At 40.6% G+C, this 21,984-nt stretch overlaps 1 protein-coding gene across 3 annotated transcripts in view; it reads left to right on the top strand.

The window, feature by feature from the left end:
* Nucleotides 1-21,984, top strand: part of CENPP (centromere protein P) — a 279,336-nt gene that overhangs the window by 236,954 nt on the left and 20,398 nt on the right. For 2 of the 3 annotated variants that reach the window (XM_017853697.1, XM_017853701.1), the window contains exon 6: nucleotides 18,642-18,755. The exons of the other annotated variant lie outside the window; for it this stretch is intronic. In XM_017853697.1, coding sequence (XP_017709186.1) covers nucleotides 18,642-18,755 — 114 coding nt within the window. The remainder of the gene's footprint in view (nucleotides 1-18,641; nucleotides 18,756-21,984) is intronic. 3 annotated transcript variants of the gene reach the window in all.

The raw sequence follows: 21,984 nt of genomic DNA, 5'->3' as shown, positions 1-21,984 counted from the left end.
ATGTAGGTCATTTTATCAGCCTTTACTAAATGCTAAAGCCATTCTACTTCTAGGAATCTGCCCTACAAAAATGTTTGTACAAACATCTCTTACTTATTCATTTGTAGTGTATAAAATAGTAAAAAAAAAAAAAATTACAATTAACCCAAATGATTATCAATAGAAGATTAGTTAAATCCCAATATATTAGAGGATTCTGGGGAGATGGCAGACTAGGAAGCACCAGGAATCTATCTCCCTACCTCAACAACAATTGCATTGGCAGAATCCATCTGATGTAACTATTTTGGAACTCTGGAGTCTATTCAAGGCTTGCAACTTCTACAGTAGGGGTGTCCAGTGTTTTGGCTTCCCTGGGTCACATTGGAAGAAGAACTATCTTGGGCCACACATAAAATACACTAACACTATGATAGCTGATGAGCTAAAAAAAAAAAAAAAAAAAAAAATCTCATAATGTTTTAAGAAAGTTTACAAATTTTGTGTTGGGCCGCGTTCAAAGTCATCCTGGACTGCGTGCAGCGCACAGGCCATGGGTTAGACAAACCTGTTCTACCGGAAGACTAGCTCAGTAAATTGTGGTTAATTCTGGTCAATTTCAGTTCTTAGCAAAGTAGTAGCTACCCAGCCCCAGGACAGGCAGCTGTGCATGGGTTCCTGGAGTAACCTGCAGACAATTTTTTGGGGCCAGCACTATCCTCCAAATACCAGAGATTTGTGCTCTGATTGCGGTTTCTGATCACAGAGATACAGACAAAGAGGTAGGTGACTACTGTTGCAACTTCCAGAGGATTGAAAGGGCTAGCACCCCGTCCCCACTTTCATTTTTTTCTCTTTCCCCTTTTGGAAACCACACATTAAAGACTAGGAGGATTCAAAAGCAACTGCATATACAGGGACAATTAAAAAGTGACCACACATGCTCAGGGAAAGGTATTGGACAGAATACACCTGAGAAAACCTTAAGTTTATACCTCAGGCTGCTCCCTGGCACAGAGACAGCCTACAACAATCAGTAAAACAAAAATAATAAAAACAGCAAACCATAGGGAAGGAAAAGGGTCTGATTCTTAGTGTTACCATATTCTTAGATTCAAATGTCCAGTTTTCAACAATAATAAGACATACAAAGAAACCGTCGGGCGTAGTGGCTCATGCCTCTAATCCCAGCACTTTGGGAGTCCGAGGCGGGTAGATCACGAGGTCAGGAGTTCGAGACCATCCTGCTCAACATGGTGAAACCCTGGTCTCTACTAAAAATACAAAAATTAGCCAGGCGTGGTAGCGGGCGCCTATAATCCCAGATACTCGGGAGGCTGAGGCAGGGAATTCGCTTGAACCCAGGAGTCAGAGGTTGCAGTGAGCCAAGGTGGTGCCACTGCACTCCAGCCTGGGCAACAGAGCGAGACTCCATCTCAAAAAAAAAGACATACAAAGAAACATAAAAGTATAGCCTTTCAAAGTAAAAAAAACAAACTGTCCATGAAGAAGACTTGATGGCAGACCTACTAAAGACTTGTAAAAACTGTCTAAAGATGCTCAAAGAACTAAAGTAAGATCTGGAGAAAGTCAAGAAAATGATGTATGAACAAAATGGAAATAACAACACAGAGATATTAAGTCTAAAACCAAAAAGAAATTTTGGAGCTGAGAACTACAATAACTGAAATGAAAAATTCACTAAAGGGATTCAAAGGCCAATTTGAGCAGATAGAAGAAATAATTAGCAAAGTTGGAGATAGGGCAATGGAAATTATCAATTCTTAAGAACAGAAGTAAGAAAGACTGCAGAAGAATGAACAGAGCATAAGAGACTTGTGGTACACCATGAAGAGGATCAACTTATGCACTGTGCGAGTCTCAGAAGAAAACAAGAAAGAGAAAGGAACAGAAAGAATATCTGAAGAATTAATGGCTGAAAACTTCCCAAATTTGTTGAACAACATGAATATAAACATCCGAGTTCAACAAACTCCAAGTAAGAAGAATTCAAAGATACACCCGTGCAAAACAGAAACTTGAAAGCAGCACACATAAGACATCCTTAATAAGATTGTCAGTGGATTTCTCAGAAACTTTGGAGGGCAGAAGGCACTGGGCTGACATTTTCAAAGTGCTAAAAGAAAACAAAAGAATACAGTATCCAGCAAAACTCTCTTTCAAAAGTGAGGGAGAAATTAAGACATTCTCAGATGAACAAAAGCTGAAGGAGTTTGTTACCACTACATCTGTCCTGCAAGAAATTTTTTTTTTTTTTTTTTTGGAGTCTCGCTCTGTTGCCCAGGTTGGAGTACAATGGCGCGATCTCGGCTCACTGCAAGCTCTGCTTCCCGGGTTCACGCCATTCTCCTGCCTCAGCCTCCCGAGTAGCTGGGACTACAGGCGCCCGCCACCATGCCCGGCTAATTTTTTGTATTTTTAGTAGAGACGGGGTTTCACCATGTTAGCCTGGATGCTCTCGATCTCCGGACCTCATGATCCACCCGCCTCAGCCTCCCAAAGTGCTGGAATTACAGGCGTGAGCCACCGCACCTGGCCTGCAAGAAATATTTAAGGGAGTCCTACAGGGTGAAATGAAAGGACCATAGACAGCAACTCAAAACAACATGAAGAAATAAAGATCTCAATAAGGCAAATATATGAGCAATTATAAAAGCTTTTATTGTTGTAACAACTGTTTGTGATTCCACTTTTCGTTTTCAACATGATTGTAAGAGACTAATACTTTTGTATTTTTTAAATTGACAATTGTACATTATTTATGGGGTATGCAGTTATGTGAGATATATATGTATAATGGTTAGTAATTAGATTAATTAGCATATCCATCATCTCAAACATTTATCATTTCTTTGTGTTATAACATTCAGTATCCTTCTAGCTACTTGAAAATAAATATATTAACTATAATCATCCTACAGTAGTATAGAACATTAGAACTTATTACACTTTAAAAATATTAGTCTAAAAGCTAATATTATTATAATTTTGGTTTGTAACCTCAGACACTGCTTTCTACATAATTTAAGAGACTAATGTATTTCAAAGAATTTGTAGCTTGTGTTTTAGGACTCACTATGTATAAAGATGTAATTTTGTGACAGAGCTGTTAAAGTAACAGAGTTTAGGTGTGTTACTGAAGTTAAAGTGGTATAAATTCCACTTAGACTGTTACAACTTTGGGATCTTAAATGTAATTGCCAAGGTAACCACAAAGCAAATAACTACAGAACATGTACAAAAGGAAACAAGAAAGGAGCTTAAATACCTCACGAGAAAAAACCAACCAAACACAAAGGAAAAGGTAATACAGGAAATGGACAAAATAGCTATAAGGAATATATAAAACAAATTGCAAAATGACAAAAACAAATCCTTCCCTTATCAGTAATTACTTTAAATGTAACTAGATTAAACTCTCCAATCAAAAGACAAGATTTGCAGAATGTACTTTTTAAATGATATAACTAGAGGCTGTCTATAAGAGGAAATAGTTAAATTATGTTTACAGATTATGTGATCTATATGTAAAAAATTAAGGATTCTACCCAAAAAAACCTGTGAAAACAAATAAATTCAGCAAAGTAGAAGAATACAAAGTGAACACACTAAAATTGGTTAGAAAACAAAACAAAATGGGTTACATTTCTGTACACTAACAGTGAACAATCTGGAAAGGAAATTACAAAAACAATCTATGATATTGTTACAATATCATAAAAAAGGATGAAATACCTAGGAATTAACCAAGAAGGTGAAAGATTTGTACAATGAAAACTTCAAAACATTACTGAAAGAAAATAAAGACAAATCAGTGGAAACACATCCCAAATTCATGGATTGGAAGACTCTGTGTTAAGATGTCAGTACTACTAAAGGCAATCTACAGATTCAATGAAATCTCTATCAAAATCTCAGTGATGTTTTCACAGAAATAGAAAACTCATTCTAGAATTCACATGGAATCTCAAGGGACCCTGAATAGCCAAAACAATCTTCAAAAAGAACAAAGCTGGAGGACTCACAGTTCCTGATTTCAAAACTTACTACAAAGCTACAATAATCAAAACAATGTAGGACTGATATAAAGACAGGCATGGGCTAATGGAATAGAATACAGAGCCTAAAATGAACCCTCCCATACTTAGTCAAATTAATTTTGACTAATGTGCCGAGACCATTCAATGAGGAAATGACATTCATTTAACACATGGTGTCAGGAAATCTGGATATCCACAGGCAAAAGTATGAAGTTGGAACCTTACCTAACACCATATATAAAAATTAACTCAAAACGGATCAAAGACCTACATGTAAAAGTGTAATAGTCTTAGAAAACAGGAAAAGCTTCACTGCATTGGATTTGGCAAGTGATTTCTTAGATATGACAGCAAAGGTATAGTTAACATAAGGAAAAGAGACAGATTGGACTTAGTGAAAATGTAAAAGTTTTGTGTAATCCCAGCTACTTGGGGGGCTGAGACAGGAGAATCGCTTGAACCTGGGAGGTGGAGGTTGTAGTGAGCTGAGATCATGCCACTGCTCTCCAGCCTGGGTGACAGAGTGAGACTCCGTTTCAAAAAAAAAATAAAAGAATGTTTCCTATCCAAAAAACAGAAAATAACAAGCACTGGCACGAAAGCAGAAAAATTAGAACCCTTGTGCACTGTTATAGTAGGAATATAAAATGGTACAGCTGCTGTAGAAAACAGCAGAGCAGTTCCTAAGAAAATTAAAAATAGAATTACCCTATGATCCAGTGATTTCACTTGAGGTACATACCAGAATAATTAAAGCAGGGTCTTAAGATATTTCTACCCCTGTGTTCACAGCAGCATTATTCACCATAGCTATAACACTGGAAGCAATCCAAGTGTTCATCAAAGGATGAATAGATAAACAAATGCGGTCTCTCCATATAATGAAATATTATTCAGCTTAAAAAGGAAGGAAATTCTGATATATGCCACAAAATGGATGAAGTTTGTGGACATTATGCTAAGTGATATAGCCAGTCACAAAAAGACAAATACTGTATGATTTCACTTACATGAGGTACTTAGAGTAGTCTAAATTAGAGATTTAGGGTGGTTGCTAAAGGCAAAGGGAGGAAGGAATGGGGAGTCAGTGTTTAATAGGTGTCAAGTTTAAGTTTTACAAGAGGAAAAGAGTTATGGAAATGGATGGTGGTGATGGTTGCACAACATTATGAATATATTTAATACCACTAAACTGTACACTTAAAAGTGGTTAAGATAAATTTTATGTTATCTGTATTTTACAACAATAATTTTTAAAAATCATAATGCATTGCATGCCTGTTTGTTGATGTGGGATATTTATTATGGGATGTGTATATCTATTGATATCCCATATCAATAAATAGGCATGCAATGCATTAAGATTTATTATTTAAATTAAGATTTAAATAATCTTTAAATTATAGTATATGTATATGTACTATACATAAAATATAGTATATGTAAATTATAAATTATATGTATATCTCTATACATAATGGCTTAAATATGAGGCTGTGTCTCAGCCTCTCCCAAAGTGGGATTATTACAGGCATGAGCCACCATGCCAGGCCAGAATATATCTTGGAAACAGTAAATAAGTGGTAGGTATGGCAGGTAAAGACAGACAACTCAGTAGGAAAATGGGTAAGCAATTTGATCAGACCGTTCGCACCAAAAAAACTCACAAAATTCAAATGACGAGTAAACAAATGTGTTAAATCCATTAATAAAAGAAAAGCAATTTTAAATCATTATGATATTCCATAGCATACCTACCAGAATGGTGGGTATTAAAAAGAACATTTAAAAGACTAACTGCCAATTATTAGGATACGGAGCAATGGATATTCTCATATACTGCTGATGGAACTGTAAACGGACACAAATACTTTGATATTATCTGTAAAATTTGAAGATTCACATATCCCTAGGTATGTATATATATATATGTATATCCAAAGAAATGTGCACATGTATATCAAGACACATGCACAGGGGCTGGGTGCAGTGGCTCACACCTGTAATCGCAGCACTTTGGGAGGTTGAGACAGACAGATCACTTGAGGCCAGGAGTTCAAGACCAGCCTGGCCAACATGGCAAAACCCTGTCTCTACTAAAAATACAAAATATTAGCTGGGCATGGTGGCGGGCACCTGTAGTCCTTGCTACTCTGAAGGCTGTGATGTATTCTTATTATGAAATACCATTTAGAATTGAGAAGAACAACAGCATAGAGCTACATATAACATCATAAATGAACCTCCCAAACAAAATACTGAGCAATACAAGTCAAACAAAATGTATGTTTTATGATTCTATATACATAAAGTTTAGAAATAGGCAAAAAAATAAACTTTCTTGTTTAGGATTGCACACTGAAGTAGGGAAAAATACCTAAGGGAAAAAAAAAAGCAAGGAAGGTATTTGTATAAAAATCAAGATAGCTGGGCATAGTGTTATGCCCCTATAGTCCCAGCTACTCAGAAGCTCAGTAGGAAGATTGAGCCCAGGAGTTCAAGTCTGGCCCAGGCAACATAGCGAGACCCCATCTTTTAAAAATAAATACATAAATAAATATCAAGATACTTCCTACTTTAGCAGAAAGTGGGAGGTATATGATGGGGAAAAGGAATGCCAGGGGACTTCTTGGGTGTTGGCAAGATTCTGTTAAGCCATATTACATTTTATGTTTTTTTCCTGCATTCTAGAGGACATACATTATATTTTATGTATTATAAAAATCTGTGTCAAGAAACCAAATAAGATCCAAACAAAAAATATAAATTTTAATCATTATGAGATTACAGTTTAATCATTATGAGATTACAATCACACCTAAATACAATTTAATGGAACTTCAGTTACCAAAGATGAGACGAACATCTTTGAAGCATCCAAAAGGAATGAATTGGCTATACTGGCAAACTCTGATCCTTCAAGAGCAGCAATGGAAACCAGGAAGCAATAGACTGGTAGCTTCAGTACTCTCACAGAAAATAATAGCATACTTCCTATACCCAACAAATACTCTCTTTCAGAATGAAAGTGAAATAAAGAGAATGTTAGATAAATAGAAACTGAGAGAATTTACCTCAATAGACACACATTTTAGAATGAAAGGATCGTCTTCAAGTAGAAGGAAAATGATCCAAGAAGGAAAGTTTGAGATGCAAGAAGGAATAAAAAGCAAAGAATATGGTAAATATGTCAAACAGTGACTGTATAACATAATCATAATGATGCCATATGAAAGGCTTTTTAAGCTAGAATTCAAAAATACACAGTAATACAAGGTTGCTTGAAATGAAAATATCTGAATTATTGTGTTCAAGAGGAGGACTGAGACATGGATTTATTTAGACTTTGATGAGTACAGATGATAAAATGTCTAAGGTAACCACTTAACAAAAATGAGGTATGTGACTTTTCAACTAACACGGGAAAAATACGTGGTGTTTTTTTGTTTTGTTTTGTTTTTGAGACAGGATCTCCCTCTGTCACCCAGGCTGGAGTGCAGTGGCATGATCTCAGCTCATTGAAGCCTCAACCTCCTGGGCTCAAGTAATCCTCCCACCTCAGCCTAACAAGTAGCTGGGACTACAGGCACATGCCACCATGCCTGGATAATTTTTTTTTTTTTTTTTTTTTTTTTTTTGGTAGAATCGGAGTTTTGCCGTATTGCCCAGGCTGGTCTCGAACTCCTGAGCTCAGGTGACCTGCTTGCCTTGGCCTGCCAGAGTGCTGGGATTACAGGCATGAACCACCACACCTGGCCCAAAGACACATTTTTTAAAAGGTAATAAAGCAAAAAGGAAAAAATAATTTTAAAACAATTTAAAAAGTCAATTGTTGTGGGACTTCCAGATAGAACAGAATGAAGAGGTCAGTGATCCTCTTCCCAAGGTAACAATTGTAAAACTGAAAAATTCATTAAAATAATTGCTTAGGGCCCTGGAGATTGACGAAAGGTAAAGAAAATTTTGCCCTCTCTTTTATTATCTGTGTTCAATAACGGTGTCCTAGATAGTCTTTCTGGGGGGAAAAAAAAAAAAAGACACCCATCCCCATTCCATATTCCTCATTGTCACTAAGTAATGGAATAGAAATGACTTGTAGTTTTTTTTTTTGTTTTGTTTTGAGACGGAGTCTTGCTCTGTCGCCCGGGCTGGAGTGCAGTGGCTGGATCTCAGCTCACTGCAAGCTCCGCCTCCCGGTTTTACTCCATTCTCCTGCCTCAGCCTCCCGAGTAGCTGGGAGTACAGGCGCCCGCCACCTTGCCTGGCTAGTTTTTTGTATTTTTTAGTGGAGACGAGGTTTCACCGTGTTAGCCAGGATGGTCTCGATCTCCTGACCTCGTGATCCGCCCATCTCGGCCTCCCAAAGTGCTGGGATTACAGGCTTGAGCCACCGCGCCCGGCCTGTAGTTGTTAAGACTCTTTTTGGTGGCAAGTAATAGAGACAACACTTCAAATAAACCCTAGTACACAAGGGGATGTATTGGAAGGGCGCTGAAGCATATCCTGCTCTCAAAGGGCAGGAAGAGTAGAGCTACTCCCTAGGGCCTAGGAAAAGGAATGGGGATACCCTTCTGGCCCACCCAGTCTTCAGATTCTCTATCTTGCTTTCTTTTTCTGAGGTCTTGTGTTCCCTTAGCCCCACCACTTTCTGTAAGTCTACCTCACTCTTCTCTCCCAAAAGGCGTTGTCTTCTGCAGAACAGCTTTCACTGTTTGACAGGCACATGGCAAAATGACACATCTATGTGTCTTCAGTTTAAGCAACTTCCAAGACTGGTGGTCAGATTCTCAATGTGAAGTTTCTCCAAGACAGTCTGATTGGGTCATCTTGGGTCATGTGTCCATCCTCGGTCTCATCAATTATTATCTGTGGGGTCAAGGTCAAATTGTACAAGCATGGCTGGGTGGTGGTGATACACACTAGTATAGAGTTAAACATATTCAGCAGAAGAATATTCATGTAGACTACCCTATAAAAAGCCTTTGTAACAAAGAGAAAAGTTAGTGTTTAGTATAACTTTATTCAATCAAGATGCATTTATCTTTACTTCCTGAATAGAACATCCTTTGTATTGTTGGACTGCTTTACTGTGTAACCTAGTGCAAGCTTTGTACCTGTTAATCTGTCAGTATTTATTGGTTTGATTATTTTCTCTTTGTTTCATTCACTTATAGCATATTGGTAAATGCTTACAGGAATCTTGTAGTTTTTAGCTGTATCTCACAAGTGTCATTCTTAAATTAATATATGAGGTTCAAAGACTATGGGTGCTTTATTCATTCTTAGCATTTTTTTCTAAATATATGCTTAAATTACAGAGAAGTGGGGGATTTTTTTTTTCTTCTTTTTTTGGAGGGTAGATTAAAACTGTCAGTTATACTTAGGTAAAGTCCTCAGTGGATAAGAGTTGTTTCATATTCAAATTTTTCAAGCAGGCTTTAGTGAAACAAACAATATTTTCACTATGAAATCACCAGCATGCTAGCTGGAAGAGCTGTGCCGTCATCTGTTTATGATGGTATGCCATTTGGTATCTATAATTCACAGCAGTAAAGGTAAAATTTTAATGTTTGCGTACTGAAAATCGCTTCTTTATGTCTTTGGAGAAGAGTATTAGCAACAGTTGGGTATGTGGCAATAACTAAGCTTTCTGTGAGTTGATGGCTCTCCTTTGTTCAGGTTCTTGAACCATTACAACCCCATGCAAGCATTATGCTGTCAGATATAACCAAAGGCCAAATGAAAACACCAGGATTATTTCCACTTCCTCAGAATGTGTCAGGGACCTGGCCACACCTCACCCCAACCATCCCCCAGTCCCAGCCTGGCCCATTTCATGAGGTACCATTCAAATGACTCCCGTCTGCAGCAATACAAATACTTTCCAAACAAGTCCCTGGCAGCAGTGACTCCCAGCATTCATTGACTTTTTCCATTTACTCTTTGCTTCCCAAAATCAGATGAGGGTCTTGCCTAAGTATGTGTTTCACATAGTGTTGGCACAGATAGGTGTTCAGTGTTTTGTTTATTTTATTGCTTGTTTCTATGTTTGCTTTTTTTTTTTTTTTTTTTTTTTTTTTTTTTTTTTTTTTTTGAGACAGGATCTTACTCTATCACCCAGGCTAGAGTGTAGTGGCACCATCATGGCTCACTACAGCCTTGACTTCCCAGGCTCAAACAGTCCTCCCACCTTAGCCTTCAGAGTAGCTAGGACTACAGGTACGCGCCACTATGCCTGGCTAATTTTGACATTTTTAAAAGAGACAGGGTCTCTCTATTTTGCCCAGGGAGGTCTCAAACTCCTGGGCTCAAGCCACCCTTCCACCTCAGCCTCCTAAAGTGCTGGGATATGCCTGGCTGTAAGTTCGTTTTAACCAGTTAGTGGTATTGTTCATTCAACAGGCTCTTATGTGTGAGGAACTGCAGTAGTTGCTTCTGTCTTGGGCCAAGTGTCTTCCCTAAAGCTCTAGAGTCTTTAACTTAAAATATCTATATAAAATTTTCCCTATTTTTCCTTTCTTGCTTACATTTATTTCTCAATTATTCTTCCATAATTCCCAGTTTCACTAATTTCTTTTAAATTTTCTTTAGCTTTTTCATTTGTAGGTCATGTACGTTCGTACATTCATGAATTCAGCAAATGTTTATCAAGCACCTACTATGTGCCGAGGTATTATGCTACCAGTAACAAATTGCATGTTATATAGTTGTTTCAGTGCTTCAGTATTTGTTTGAAGCAACAAATATATACACCTACCTGTAACCACAAGTGATAGCTATACTCTACAGATTATATGGGGACGTAGTAGAGGAAGCAGGGAGATTTCCTGAAGAGATGGCATTTGAGTAGAATGACAAGAATGTTTACAGGTGATGCCTGAAGGAAGACTGCTCACTAGGACTGGGCTGTAATATTAGAAGCAAAGGCTAGAAAGTAAGTTTGGAGAAATGTTACGGAGGACCTTGAGTACCACATTTTAGAAATATAGTCTTCATTCTAGGCTCTTAAAAGTCACTTTATATTTTGAGGGGGGATAGTGACATGAAATCACTCATGTTTAAGGAGGATAATTTTGGAGATTTGTAAATGATAGAGAATCAAACGTCTGGCTCCGTTTTTGATAGTTGGCTATCCATTCACCAGTTGATGAGAATTTGAGTGGTTAGAACTTGTCTATACCACATAAAGCTGCTGTGAACACTCATGTGCAAGTCTTTGTACGGGCTTGGTTTCATTTCTCATGGTTAGATTTCTAGGAGTGGAATCACTGGTTGTATGGCAAGCTTATGTTTACAGTTTAAGAAACTGCCAAACCAAAGAAAATGGGAGAGTAGGGCACTCAAAGAATCAGTATCTCCTCTGAAACCACCATAAACTGCCAAAAATTGACAAAATAAACTTTCGCAACTCTGGAATCTAAAATTGACAGAATAAACTTTCAGAACTTTCAGAACACTTGCAACGACTTGGCAAGTGCTTGGTGAAGAAAAGGCGTATGAATTCCAGTGAAAGTATTAATATTATGGTGTTTCCACTGGGCTGTCATCTATCCTTCCCTAGCACAGCAGGAGTGGCTGTGACGATAGCAGCTCATGTTCTTGGTGTAGCTTGCTTGGTACCAAGGGATGAATATAGACTTTCTTTAAAAACTGTGGTTGTTCATTCTGACCTGTCTGCTGGTTCATGAAGGGACTGGTGCAGAGGCTGACCTTTGTCCCACCACCCCCTCATGAGTTGGAGTAGCTTTCTGGGAAGTGGTAGCATCTGTAGAAAAAAATTTTTTATTTTTTTATTTTATTTATTTATTTTTTTGAGACAGAGTTTCGCTTTTGTTGCGCAGGCTGGAGTGCAGTGGCGCGATCTCGGCTCACTGCAACCTCCGCCTCCCAGGTTCAGGCGATTCTCCTGCCTCAGCTTCCCAAGTAGCTGGGACTACAGGCATGCACCACCATGCCCGGATAATTTTGTACTTGTAGTAGAGACGGGGTTTCGCCATGTTGGCCAGGCTGTTCTCAAACTCCTGGCCTAAGGTGATCCGCCGGCCTTGACCTCCCAAAGTGCTGAGATTACAGGCATAAGCCACCATGCCCAGCCTGTAGAAAGATTTAAAGTCATGCATTACCCATGCCTGTCTGGGGCAAGGGATGGTGGACAGAGTAAGCAGCAGAAAAAATTCAAAAACCTTGGAATGAGGAGGCTGGGGAAGTTTCTTGGGGACATGGGCTTGGAAGGACCATGCATATACCAGGGAAAAGAGAGTACAACATACATGCCTAGTATTGGATGCATACTCAGAAAAGACCTAAGAGGAGGCTAGCTTTGCGCCTCTGCTGGAGCCAGTAGCGGGTGAGGGCTAAGGCAGAGTTGTAAGCAGACTGCCATAGCTTTGGGGGAGTGCCCCTCTCAGAGCCACACTGGAAAGACCGGGAGAATCAAAATTTTTTAAATTTTCTTTTGCTCTCCAGACATCTAAGAAAATCTCCCTCAGGTCACTGGCTTACCAATGAGATATTGTAACAAAGATTTTACTGACCACACACAAGCAGGAATACAGTCTGTGCAAATGGTTTGGACAAGTTGTTAAGCAGACAACTGCAGCCCTCAGCAATCAACAACAGCAAACCCTGAGGACAGGGGAGAATTTGGTTCCCAGAGTCACTGCATTCTAGTATTCAAAATACCTGGTGTTCAACAACAAGAAAAATACAGGGCATAGAAAGAAACATGAAAGAATGTCCCATTTGGCCAGGGGAAAGAGGGGTGGGGCAAGGGAATGACAGAAATCATCTCTGAGGAAACCCAGCATTGGACTTACTAGACAAACACTTTAATCAACAACTGTCCTAAATATGCTCACAGAAAAAAAAAAAGGAACAGGAAAACAAAGTATGAACAAAATGAGATATAATGAGACAGAAATTATAAAAAGGGGACCCAGTTGGAGGCGGTGGCTCACGCCTGTAGTCCCAACACTTTGGGAGGCCGAGGCGGGCAAATCACCTGAGATCAGGAGTTCAAGACCAGCCTGACCAACATGGAGAAACCCCGTCTCTACTAAAAATACAGTTAGCCAGGCGTTGTGGCGTTTGCCTGTAATCCCAGCTACTCGGGAGGCTGAGACAGGAGAGTCGCTTGAACCTGGGAGGCGGAGGTTGTGGTGAGCCGAGATCGTGCTATTGCGCTCCAGCCTGGGCAACGAGCAAAACTCCGTCTCAGAAAAAGAAGGTGGGGGGGGAGATGGGGGACCAATCAAATTGTAGTATTTGCATACAATGGAATATTATTCAGGCATAAAAAGGAATGAAATACTGATGAACCTTGAAAATTGTATGCTAAATAAGCCAGACACAAAAGGTCACATATTGTATGATTCCATTTATATGAAGTATCTACAATAGATATATCCATAGAAACAGAGAAATTAGATTGGCAGGTGGTGGTTGTTGGGGCCAAGGGAGGCAGGTATTGGGATTAACTGCTTAGTGGGAACCACTTTTATTTTGGAGTGATCAGAATGTTTTGGAAACAGAGGTGGTGGCTGCACAACACTGAGAATGTAGTAGATGTCACCTAATTGATCACTTTAAAATAGTTACTTTTGAGCAAGGCACGGTGGCTCACGCCTATAATCCCAGCACTTTGGGAGGCCAAGGTGGGTGGATCGCTTGAGGTCAGGAGTTCAAGACCAGACTGGCCAACATGGCAAAACCCGTCTCTACCAAAAATACAAAAATTAGCTGGGCATGTTGGAGCCAGGCATGGTGGTAGGTGCGTGTGATCCCAGCTACTCGGGAGGCTGAGGGAGGAGAATCGCTTGAACCCGGGAGGCAGAGGTTGCAGTGAGCCAAGATTGTGCCACTGCACTCCAGCCTGGGTGACAGAGAAAGAAGACTCTTTCTCAAAAAATAAAATAGGCCCGGCATTGTGCCTCACGCCTGTAATCCCAGCACTTTGGGAGGCCGAGGCGGGCGGATCACCTGAGGTCGGGAGTTCAAGACCAGCCTGACCAACATGGAGAAACCCTGTCTTTACTAAAAACACAAAATTGGTTGGGTGCGGTGGCTCACACCTGTAATCCCAGCACTTTGGGAGGTCGAGGTGGGCGGATCACGAGGTCAGGAGTTTGAGATCAGCCCGACCAACATGTCGAAACCCCGGCTCTACTAAAAATACAGAAAATTAGCTGGGTGTGGTGGCACATGCCTATAATCCCAGCTACTAGGGAGACTGAGGCAGGAGAATCGCTTGAACCTGGGAAGCGGAGGTTGCAGTGAGCCAAGATCATGCCATTGCACTCCAGCCTGAGCAACAAGAATGAAACACCATCTCAAAAAAATAAAATAATAAAATAAAGTAGTTACTTTTATGTCATGTGAATTTCACCAAAGTATAAAAATAAAAAAGAGAGAAAGAGCAGCTGTGAGCTTTAAAAGGTTTTTCTCTGTTGTAACGTCTCCCTTCCCATCCCATCACCTATATGGGCTCAGGGAAAAGTGTTTTTGAAGACAGACTAGATCTGTATAATGCTTAGTTGAAATCTTCTGTAAACCCGTAAGAGAATCACATCACACCCATTAAAATAGCTGTAATCAACAAAACAGACAATGTCAAGTGCAGGTGAGAATGTAAAGAAGGTGGAACCTTGGCCAAGGGCTTTCCTGGAAGAAGCTCCAATATTGGGCCCCAGGGTTAGGGATGTAGGAAGATGAGAGAGAAAGGCATTCTCCTTGCAACAGTTAGCAAATCCCTAGTGTGAGACTCCCATGAGTGGTGAATATATGTGGGGTTATGAATAAATAAAATACCTGCATTACTACGAAATTTAAGGGGGCAAATATAGCTCTGCTTCATATGCAAATGTATCATTTCAGAATTTATAAAGGACATTAAAAAACTGAAAGGCACCAGGGGCAATGGCCCACACCTTTAACCCCAACACTTTGGGAGGATGAGGTGGGCAGATTACCTGAGCCCAGGAATTCAAGACGAGCTGGAGCAATATGGTAAAACCCTGTCTCTACCAAAAATACAAAAAAAAGAAAAAAAAAAAAATTAGTGGGGCGTGGTGGCGCACGCCTGTAGTCCCCGTGCACCACCACTAGGGAAGCTGAGGTGGGAGAATTGCTTGAATCCCGGAGGCGGAGGTTGCAGTGAGCTCAGATTGTGCCACTGCACTCCAGCCTGGGCAACAGCGAGACCCTGTCTCAAAAAAAAAAAAATTTTTTTTTTAAAGAAAAAAAGGAAACTACCAAATAGTTTTATAAAATGACTGTACCATTTTATAATGCACCAAAAAAAAATGTGTGTAAGATAAGACCTGCAGGGGAAAAAAAAATTCCAAACCATGCTGACTGGAAGATACGCCCTTGTCTGTCGATCGTAACCCAAGAAAAGTCATCCTGATGTGTCTGAAATTGGTAGGTTCTTGGTCTCACTGACTTCAAGAATGAAGCCACGGACCCTTGCGGTGAGTGTTACAGTTCTTAAAGATCCTAGTCGGGAGTTTGTTCCTTCAGATGTTCAGATGTGGCCGCAGTTTCTTCCTTCCGGTGGGTTCCTGGTCTCACTGGCTTCAGGAGTGTTAGGAGTGAAGCTGCAGACCCTCGCAGTGAGTGTTAGAGCTCATAAGGGCAGCATGGACCCAGCAAGGGAGCAGCAGTAAGATTTATTGTAAAGTGCAAAAGAACAAAGGTTCCACACCGTGGAAGGAGACATGAGCGGGTTGCCTGTGCATGGCTCAAGCAGCCTGCTTTTTTATTCTCTTATCTGGCCCCCACCCACATCCTGCTGATTGGTCCATTTTACAGTGAGCTGATTGGTCCATTTCACAGCGATCTGATTGGTGTATTTACAAACCTTGAACTAGACACAGAGTGCTGATTGGTGCGTTTACAATCCCTTAGCTAGACATGAAAGTTATTGGAGTCCCTGCCAGACTCAGGAGCCCAGCTGGCTTCATCTAGTGGATCCTGCACTGGGCTGCCCGCTGAGCTGCCTGGCAGTCCCGTGCCATGCACCAGCATTTCTCAGTCTCTGGGCGGTTGGTGGGACCGGGCACCTGGGAGCAGTGGGCAGTGCTCGTCAGGGAGGCTCAGGCCACACAGGAGCCCACCGCCGGGCGTGGGGCGAGGGGCGAGGGGCGAGGGGCGTGGTTCGGGCATGGCTGGCTGCAGGTCCCGAGCCCTGCCCTGGAGGGAGGTAGCTGAGGCCCCACGAGAACTCCAGCGCAGTGCCAGCGGGCTGGCAGCCCGGGTTCCCGCCCGCGCCTCTACCTCCACACCTCCCAGCAAGCACAGGGAGGCGGCTCCGGCCTCAGCCAGCCCAGAGAGGGGCTCCTACAGTGCCGTGGCGGGCTGAAGGGCTCCTCAAATGCCGCCAGAGTGGACGCTGAGGCCTAGGAGGTGCCTAAAATGAGGGCTGCTAGCACGTTATCACCTCTCACTGAGTTCTCAGAAGAGCATTCCCACATTCTTGAAATTACATGGACATTCTCATACATGTTGGCTTTACCAACAGTACGTGAAGTTCCACCTTCTTTGCATTTTTATCTGCACTCTATATTGTCTGTTTTGTTGATTACAGCTATTTTAATGGTGTGAAGTGATTCTCTTACGCATTTATGGAAGATTTCAACTAAGCATTATACAGACCTTTTTTTTATTTACAGCTATTTTATTTTGAGCTTTTAATGATAGTTCAAATTGTTGAATGCCTTTTTAATGACTTTATCTTACAAAGTCATAATTTAAATTGAAGATAATCATATGTTCACATTTCCTGACTCTTATCAGTTTTTATTCACCCTTTAATTATGATGTTTTATTATGTTTAAAATACTGTATTCATCTGAAAACTCAAACTACACAGTATCATCCCTGTTCCCCACGCCCGCCTCCCAAAAAGAGGCCTCATTATTTCTTCTCCCCACTTTATAATAACATCATTATCACATTCACATACATAGGATGTGGAACAGAAAATACCCAAAGAGCTTTGCAAATGCTCCTAGAGGGCACTGGCAGGCACTGGTGGAGCAAGTTCTCTAATGGTATGTCAGTGGTGAGGCACAGTTCAACAAAGGGGTTTAACAGGCTTTAATTATATTAACACAACAAATTGTTAACTACTTGTTCTAAGGTTTTTTTCAAACTTTATTTTCTTCTCAATGCATTCTCTTGCTTTATGACACTATAAAACATATCTGGTTAGCATTCAGCACTTAATGACACTTGTAAATAAAGAATCCTCTTTCTGGTCGGGTGCAGTGGCTCACGTCTGTAGTCCCAGCACTTTGGGAGGCTGAGGCGGGCGAATCACAAGGTCAGTAGTTCAAGACCAGCCTGGCCAACATGGTGAAACCCCGTCTGTACTGAACATACCAAAAATTAGCTGGGCATGGTGGCGGGTGGCGGGTGGCTGTAATCCCAGCTAGTAGCTCCCTAGTAGGGAGGCTGAGGCAGGAGAATTGCTTGAACCTGGGAGGCAGAGGTTGCAGTGAGCTGAGATTGCACCACTGCACTCTAGCCCAGGCAACAGTGCGAGACTCCATCTCAAAAAGAGAAAAAAAAAGAAAAGCAAAGAATCCTCTTTCTGTTACAAATGTGTGAATAAACGCTATGCTTAAAGATATTTGATTTTAAAAACAGTGTAGAATTCGTATTTGTCTGAGGCCGAAGTATGACTTTTAGGAAATTGGAATCTGTCCTTTGGCTATTTTGTCTTTAAGAAAGAAGCTGACAGCTTGACTCTCTTGGCCCACACTCTCTGTTTCCATTTCCTCCTGTGGGCCAGTGCTGCATAATCAAAGTTAGACAGTTGTTATGCAAGCCTCCTGGTCTCAGGGGCCCTTATCCCTGTCCAGCCCTTAAACACGTATCTCTGTTTCCAAATAAATCTAAGAACTGTACAATCCCTTTCCATGTCTTTGGTCAGCCTTGGCTTCTGGAAATTAGTATGTTTCTTCAACTGTTATTTAAACGTGCAAGTTAGCTGAATTCTTAATAGAAGGAGATTTTGAAAGATAGACAGCTCACAAACATCAAAACACATGTGTATAACTAATATCTGCATGGAACAGAGATTTCTAATCTGCAGCTTTTGGCCCGTTTATTCAAACGTGATGCAACTAATTCTAGTGGAACAAAATCTTGTGGACCATAGTTTCAGGATGGAGAAGTATTAAGCAATTGAAGTTTTGAATAAATGAGCCAAAAGGGAGTCAACATTAAAGTCTTTATACTTTCAGATAAGTTTAAACTTTTCCACTCATTGAAATACCAAGAAAATGAGAATGCACTGAAAACATTATTCAGAGCACACCAAAAAATAATAAAAAAGTGTGCATAAAATAAGACCTGCAGGGGAAAAAAAATCCAAACCATACTTATAGGAAGATATGCCCTTATCTGTCAACCCTAACTCAAGACAAGACATACTGACTTCCCAGAACGGCATTCCAGATACCACAGTATTAACAAAGGCTTGCAGATTGCCCATCTTAATCCAGGAAAATCACAGGAAATAAAATAGATGATATGTTCTTTGTAACAAATCCTGGAGAATCTGTCTGCAATGTTTCATTTATGGTCACTGTTCTTTAGGATAAGATAAATGTGACAGAGCTAGAAGAGATCCAGAAAGAGGAAGTAAAGTCACCAAGACGGCTACAGAGCTTCCAGATGAGAAAAAGGAAAAGCATTCTGCAAAGTGGAAGGGTAACAGCAGAAGGCATCTTGGCACTCATCACAATTTTTAAATTATAAATTTAGTTTATTTCACTATTTATTATCTGTCTTTTCCACCAAATTTTATGCTTCATGAGGTCAGGAATACTGTCTTTTTTTTTTTTTTTTTTTTTTTTTTTTTTTTTTGTGACAGAGTCTTGCACTTCCCAGGCTGGAGTGCAGTGGCTCCATCTTGGCTCACTGCAAGCTCTGCCTCCCGGGTTCACGCCATTCTCCTGCCTCAGCCTCCCGAGTAGCTGGGACTACAGGCACCTCCCACTACGCCTGGCTAACTTTTTGTATTTTTAGTAGAGGCAGGGTTTCACTGTGTTAGCCAGGATGGTCTCAATCTGACCTTATGATCCGCCTGCCTCAGCCTCCCAAAGTGCTGGGATTACAGGCGTGAGCCACAGTGCCTGGCCTACTGTCTTATTTTTTAACTTTTCTTTGAAATATAGACATACAGAAAAGGGCATATATAGACACATATACATGTATACATATATATACACTTACACATTTATCATGGATATGTTTATCCATGATAAATATACAGTTTGATAGTTTTTCACAAAATGAACTTGTATGACCACCACTCTGATCAGGAAACAGAGCATGAACAGCCCCAGAGCATGAAGCCCCTTCACTCCTTTCCATTCATTCTCCTGCCCAGGGTGAGCACTGCTGGCTTTGGACAGCAGGGATCCACTAGCCTGCTCTAGTACCTGATGTGGATGAAATCTGGCCATGCCTAGTGTTCTGTGCTGGCTTTCCTTCGCTCCCTGTTGTTTTTGGTGAGGTATCCACATTGTAATTTTTGATCATCCATCTCATTGCTGTATAGTATTCCATTGTGTGGATATACCACAAAGTCTTTATCCATCATACTGTTCCTGAGTATTTCTCAGTTCTGGCACTATGAACAGTGGCGCTATGAGCATTGAAAACACATGTGCAGATTTCTCTTGGGTGGAATTGCTGAATCATGTCATATACATAAGCTCAGCTTTGGTACCTGTTTCCGAACAGTTTTTCAAAGCAGCTGTAACAGTTCACACTCTCACCAGCAGTGTACGAGGGTTCCATTTGCTCACACCTGTTTCAACACTGGTTTTGTTAGTCGTTTTTAGCCAGTTGGGTGTGTGTGTCGTGGTATACCATTGTGGTTTTAGTTTGTATTCCCCTGATGATGCACAGTTCTTATTTTGTTCATCAGTATATACCCAGTGTTTAACATCATGTCTGTGCTTTTTATTAAGGCTCTTTCTACACAATTGAGAGAGGATGGGACAGAAACCCAACTTAAGTTGGCTTAAACGAAAAGGAACGTTAGTGGCTCCTGTAGCTAGTAGAGAGGCTGGAGTAGCTCAGACAATCAGAGCTGCTGACCCCAGGGCTGGAGGCTTCTCTCCCACTGTGTGAGCCTCCCAGCAGCCCTGGTGTCATCTGCCCCAAGCATCCACCTCTCAATCCCAGGTGGCAGGAGGCCACCGGGGAGCCACACTCTGTGTGTAAGATGCTGAGAGTGCTGTGAAAAGGTGAGCCGGCTCCTGGGCAAAGGTGAGAAGGATTTGTCACCAGAAGAAGGGAGATGAGAAGGCTCACTGGACAAAGAAAAACAGGCTTCTGACAGACCACCATGGTATCACACACAGGAGATACTCCCTAATATCGTTTTGAATGAATGAATGAGTCAGCCCAAGCTTATGTTGCACAGGCCATCGACAGGGTGAACCAGAAATATTTTTACTGAAATTACTCTAGGAAAGCAAAGCCGTTTTAGGACAGCAAAGGATTTTCTTTCCTTCTGCCCTCATTTCCCCTAATTCAAGAGCTATTCTATGTTGAAATATGAATAGCTATAAGATGTTTTGCCAATTCATGGATGATCTGTACAGAAATGAATAAATGAAAGAGTGGTGTTTGCTACTCTCCTGTTATCTGTTTTGAGTTTTAAGTGAAGCCCATAATAAGCTGGTTCCTTCCTCCTTCCTGGGCCAACAATGAAAGCGAACAGTGATTAGAGTTTGGCAGAGCTGGTTTATGTGGTCTGTGGCCAGACTACAAGGCGAGTGTTATTTTGAGACCCAAATAAAACTATAAATGTTTTCTTTAAATTCTTTCAGTAAAAAATGGGAGCCACTTATTAAAATAAGCAAGCATAATACTTAAACTGGTAGCAGTAGATAAAGGGAACCCGGGAGAGAAGCCAAGAATATAGGTACACTTTGCTTCCTTTCTTACGAATCTCAAAGGTAATATAATAGATGGGAATCCTGGAACAGAAGGACATTAAGGCAAAACTGAAGAAATCTGAATGAAATTTGGACTTTAGTTATAGTAGTGATGCATCAATCTTGGTTCATTAATTATAACAAACATCCCACACTAATGGAAGATGCTAATAACAAAGGAATAATGGGAAACTGGGTGTGGGATAGGTAAGGACTCTGTATTGTCTTTGCAATTTTCCTGTCAATGTAAAACTGTTTTAAAAAGTAGTTTAAGAAAAAACAAGTGAGGGCCTTGGAGGAGCCTGTGCAGGGAGGCTCCTGGAGCTTCAGCTTTATTAGTTTCGGGGTCAGCCCACCTCTGGTCTCCCTGCATTCTCATCAGCGGGATCACGGGGAACCTAAACTTTTCTTGAGAAAGGCACCTTGAGCAGGTGACCCCATGAGCAGGTGGCCCGGCTGCTGCTTCCACCTCTGGCTCTGGGCCACTGGTACAGCATGGCATGTCTGAGCTTTGTTTTTCTTATTTTAAAAAATGGGCATAATTTTATATCTCTGCCTCATAAAGGTGTTCTGTGATTCAATATTTGAAAGATCTTTCCATACTAGAACTACTATGCAAATGGAATAAATTATCATTGTCCTTTGGACTACTTTGCTGAGACTTTTCATCGCCCTCAAGTTTTAAATCTCTGCCTAGTGTTCATTTTATTTTATTTTTCCTTAACCATCAGCTCTTGATGTAATACAAAATTTCAACTTAAAATTTCATTTGTGGCCAGGCGCAGTAGCTAACACCTGTAATCCCAGCACTTTGGGAGGCCAGGAGTTTGCGACCATCCTGGACAACATAGCAAGACCCCATGTCTACAAACATTTTATAAACTTTTAAAATTAAAAAAAGTTTTAATTTATGTAAGTTATTTGTGCCCTATTTTCTATGTCCTGGATGTAAGAGGTTGCTCTTTTTTTTTTTTTTTTTTTTTTTT

This window comes from Rhinopithecus bieti, unplaced genomic scaffold (assembly GCF_001698545.2).
Source record: "Rhinopithecus bieti isolate Rb0 unplaced genomic scaffold, ASM169854v2 scaffold_37505, whole genome shotgun sequence".
Classification (NCBI taxonomy): Eukaryota; Metazoa; Chordata; class Mammalia; order Primates; family Cercopithecidae; genus Rhinopithecus; species Rhinopithecus bieti.
This window is presented reverse-complemented; position numbering and strand designations above follow the sequence as displayed.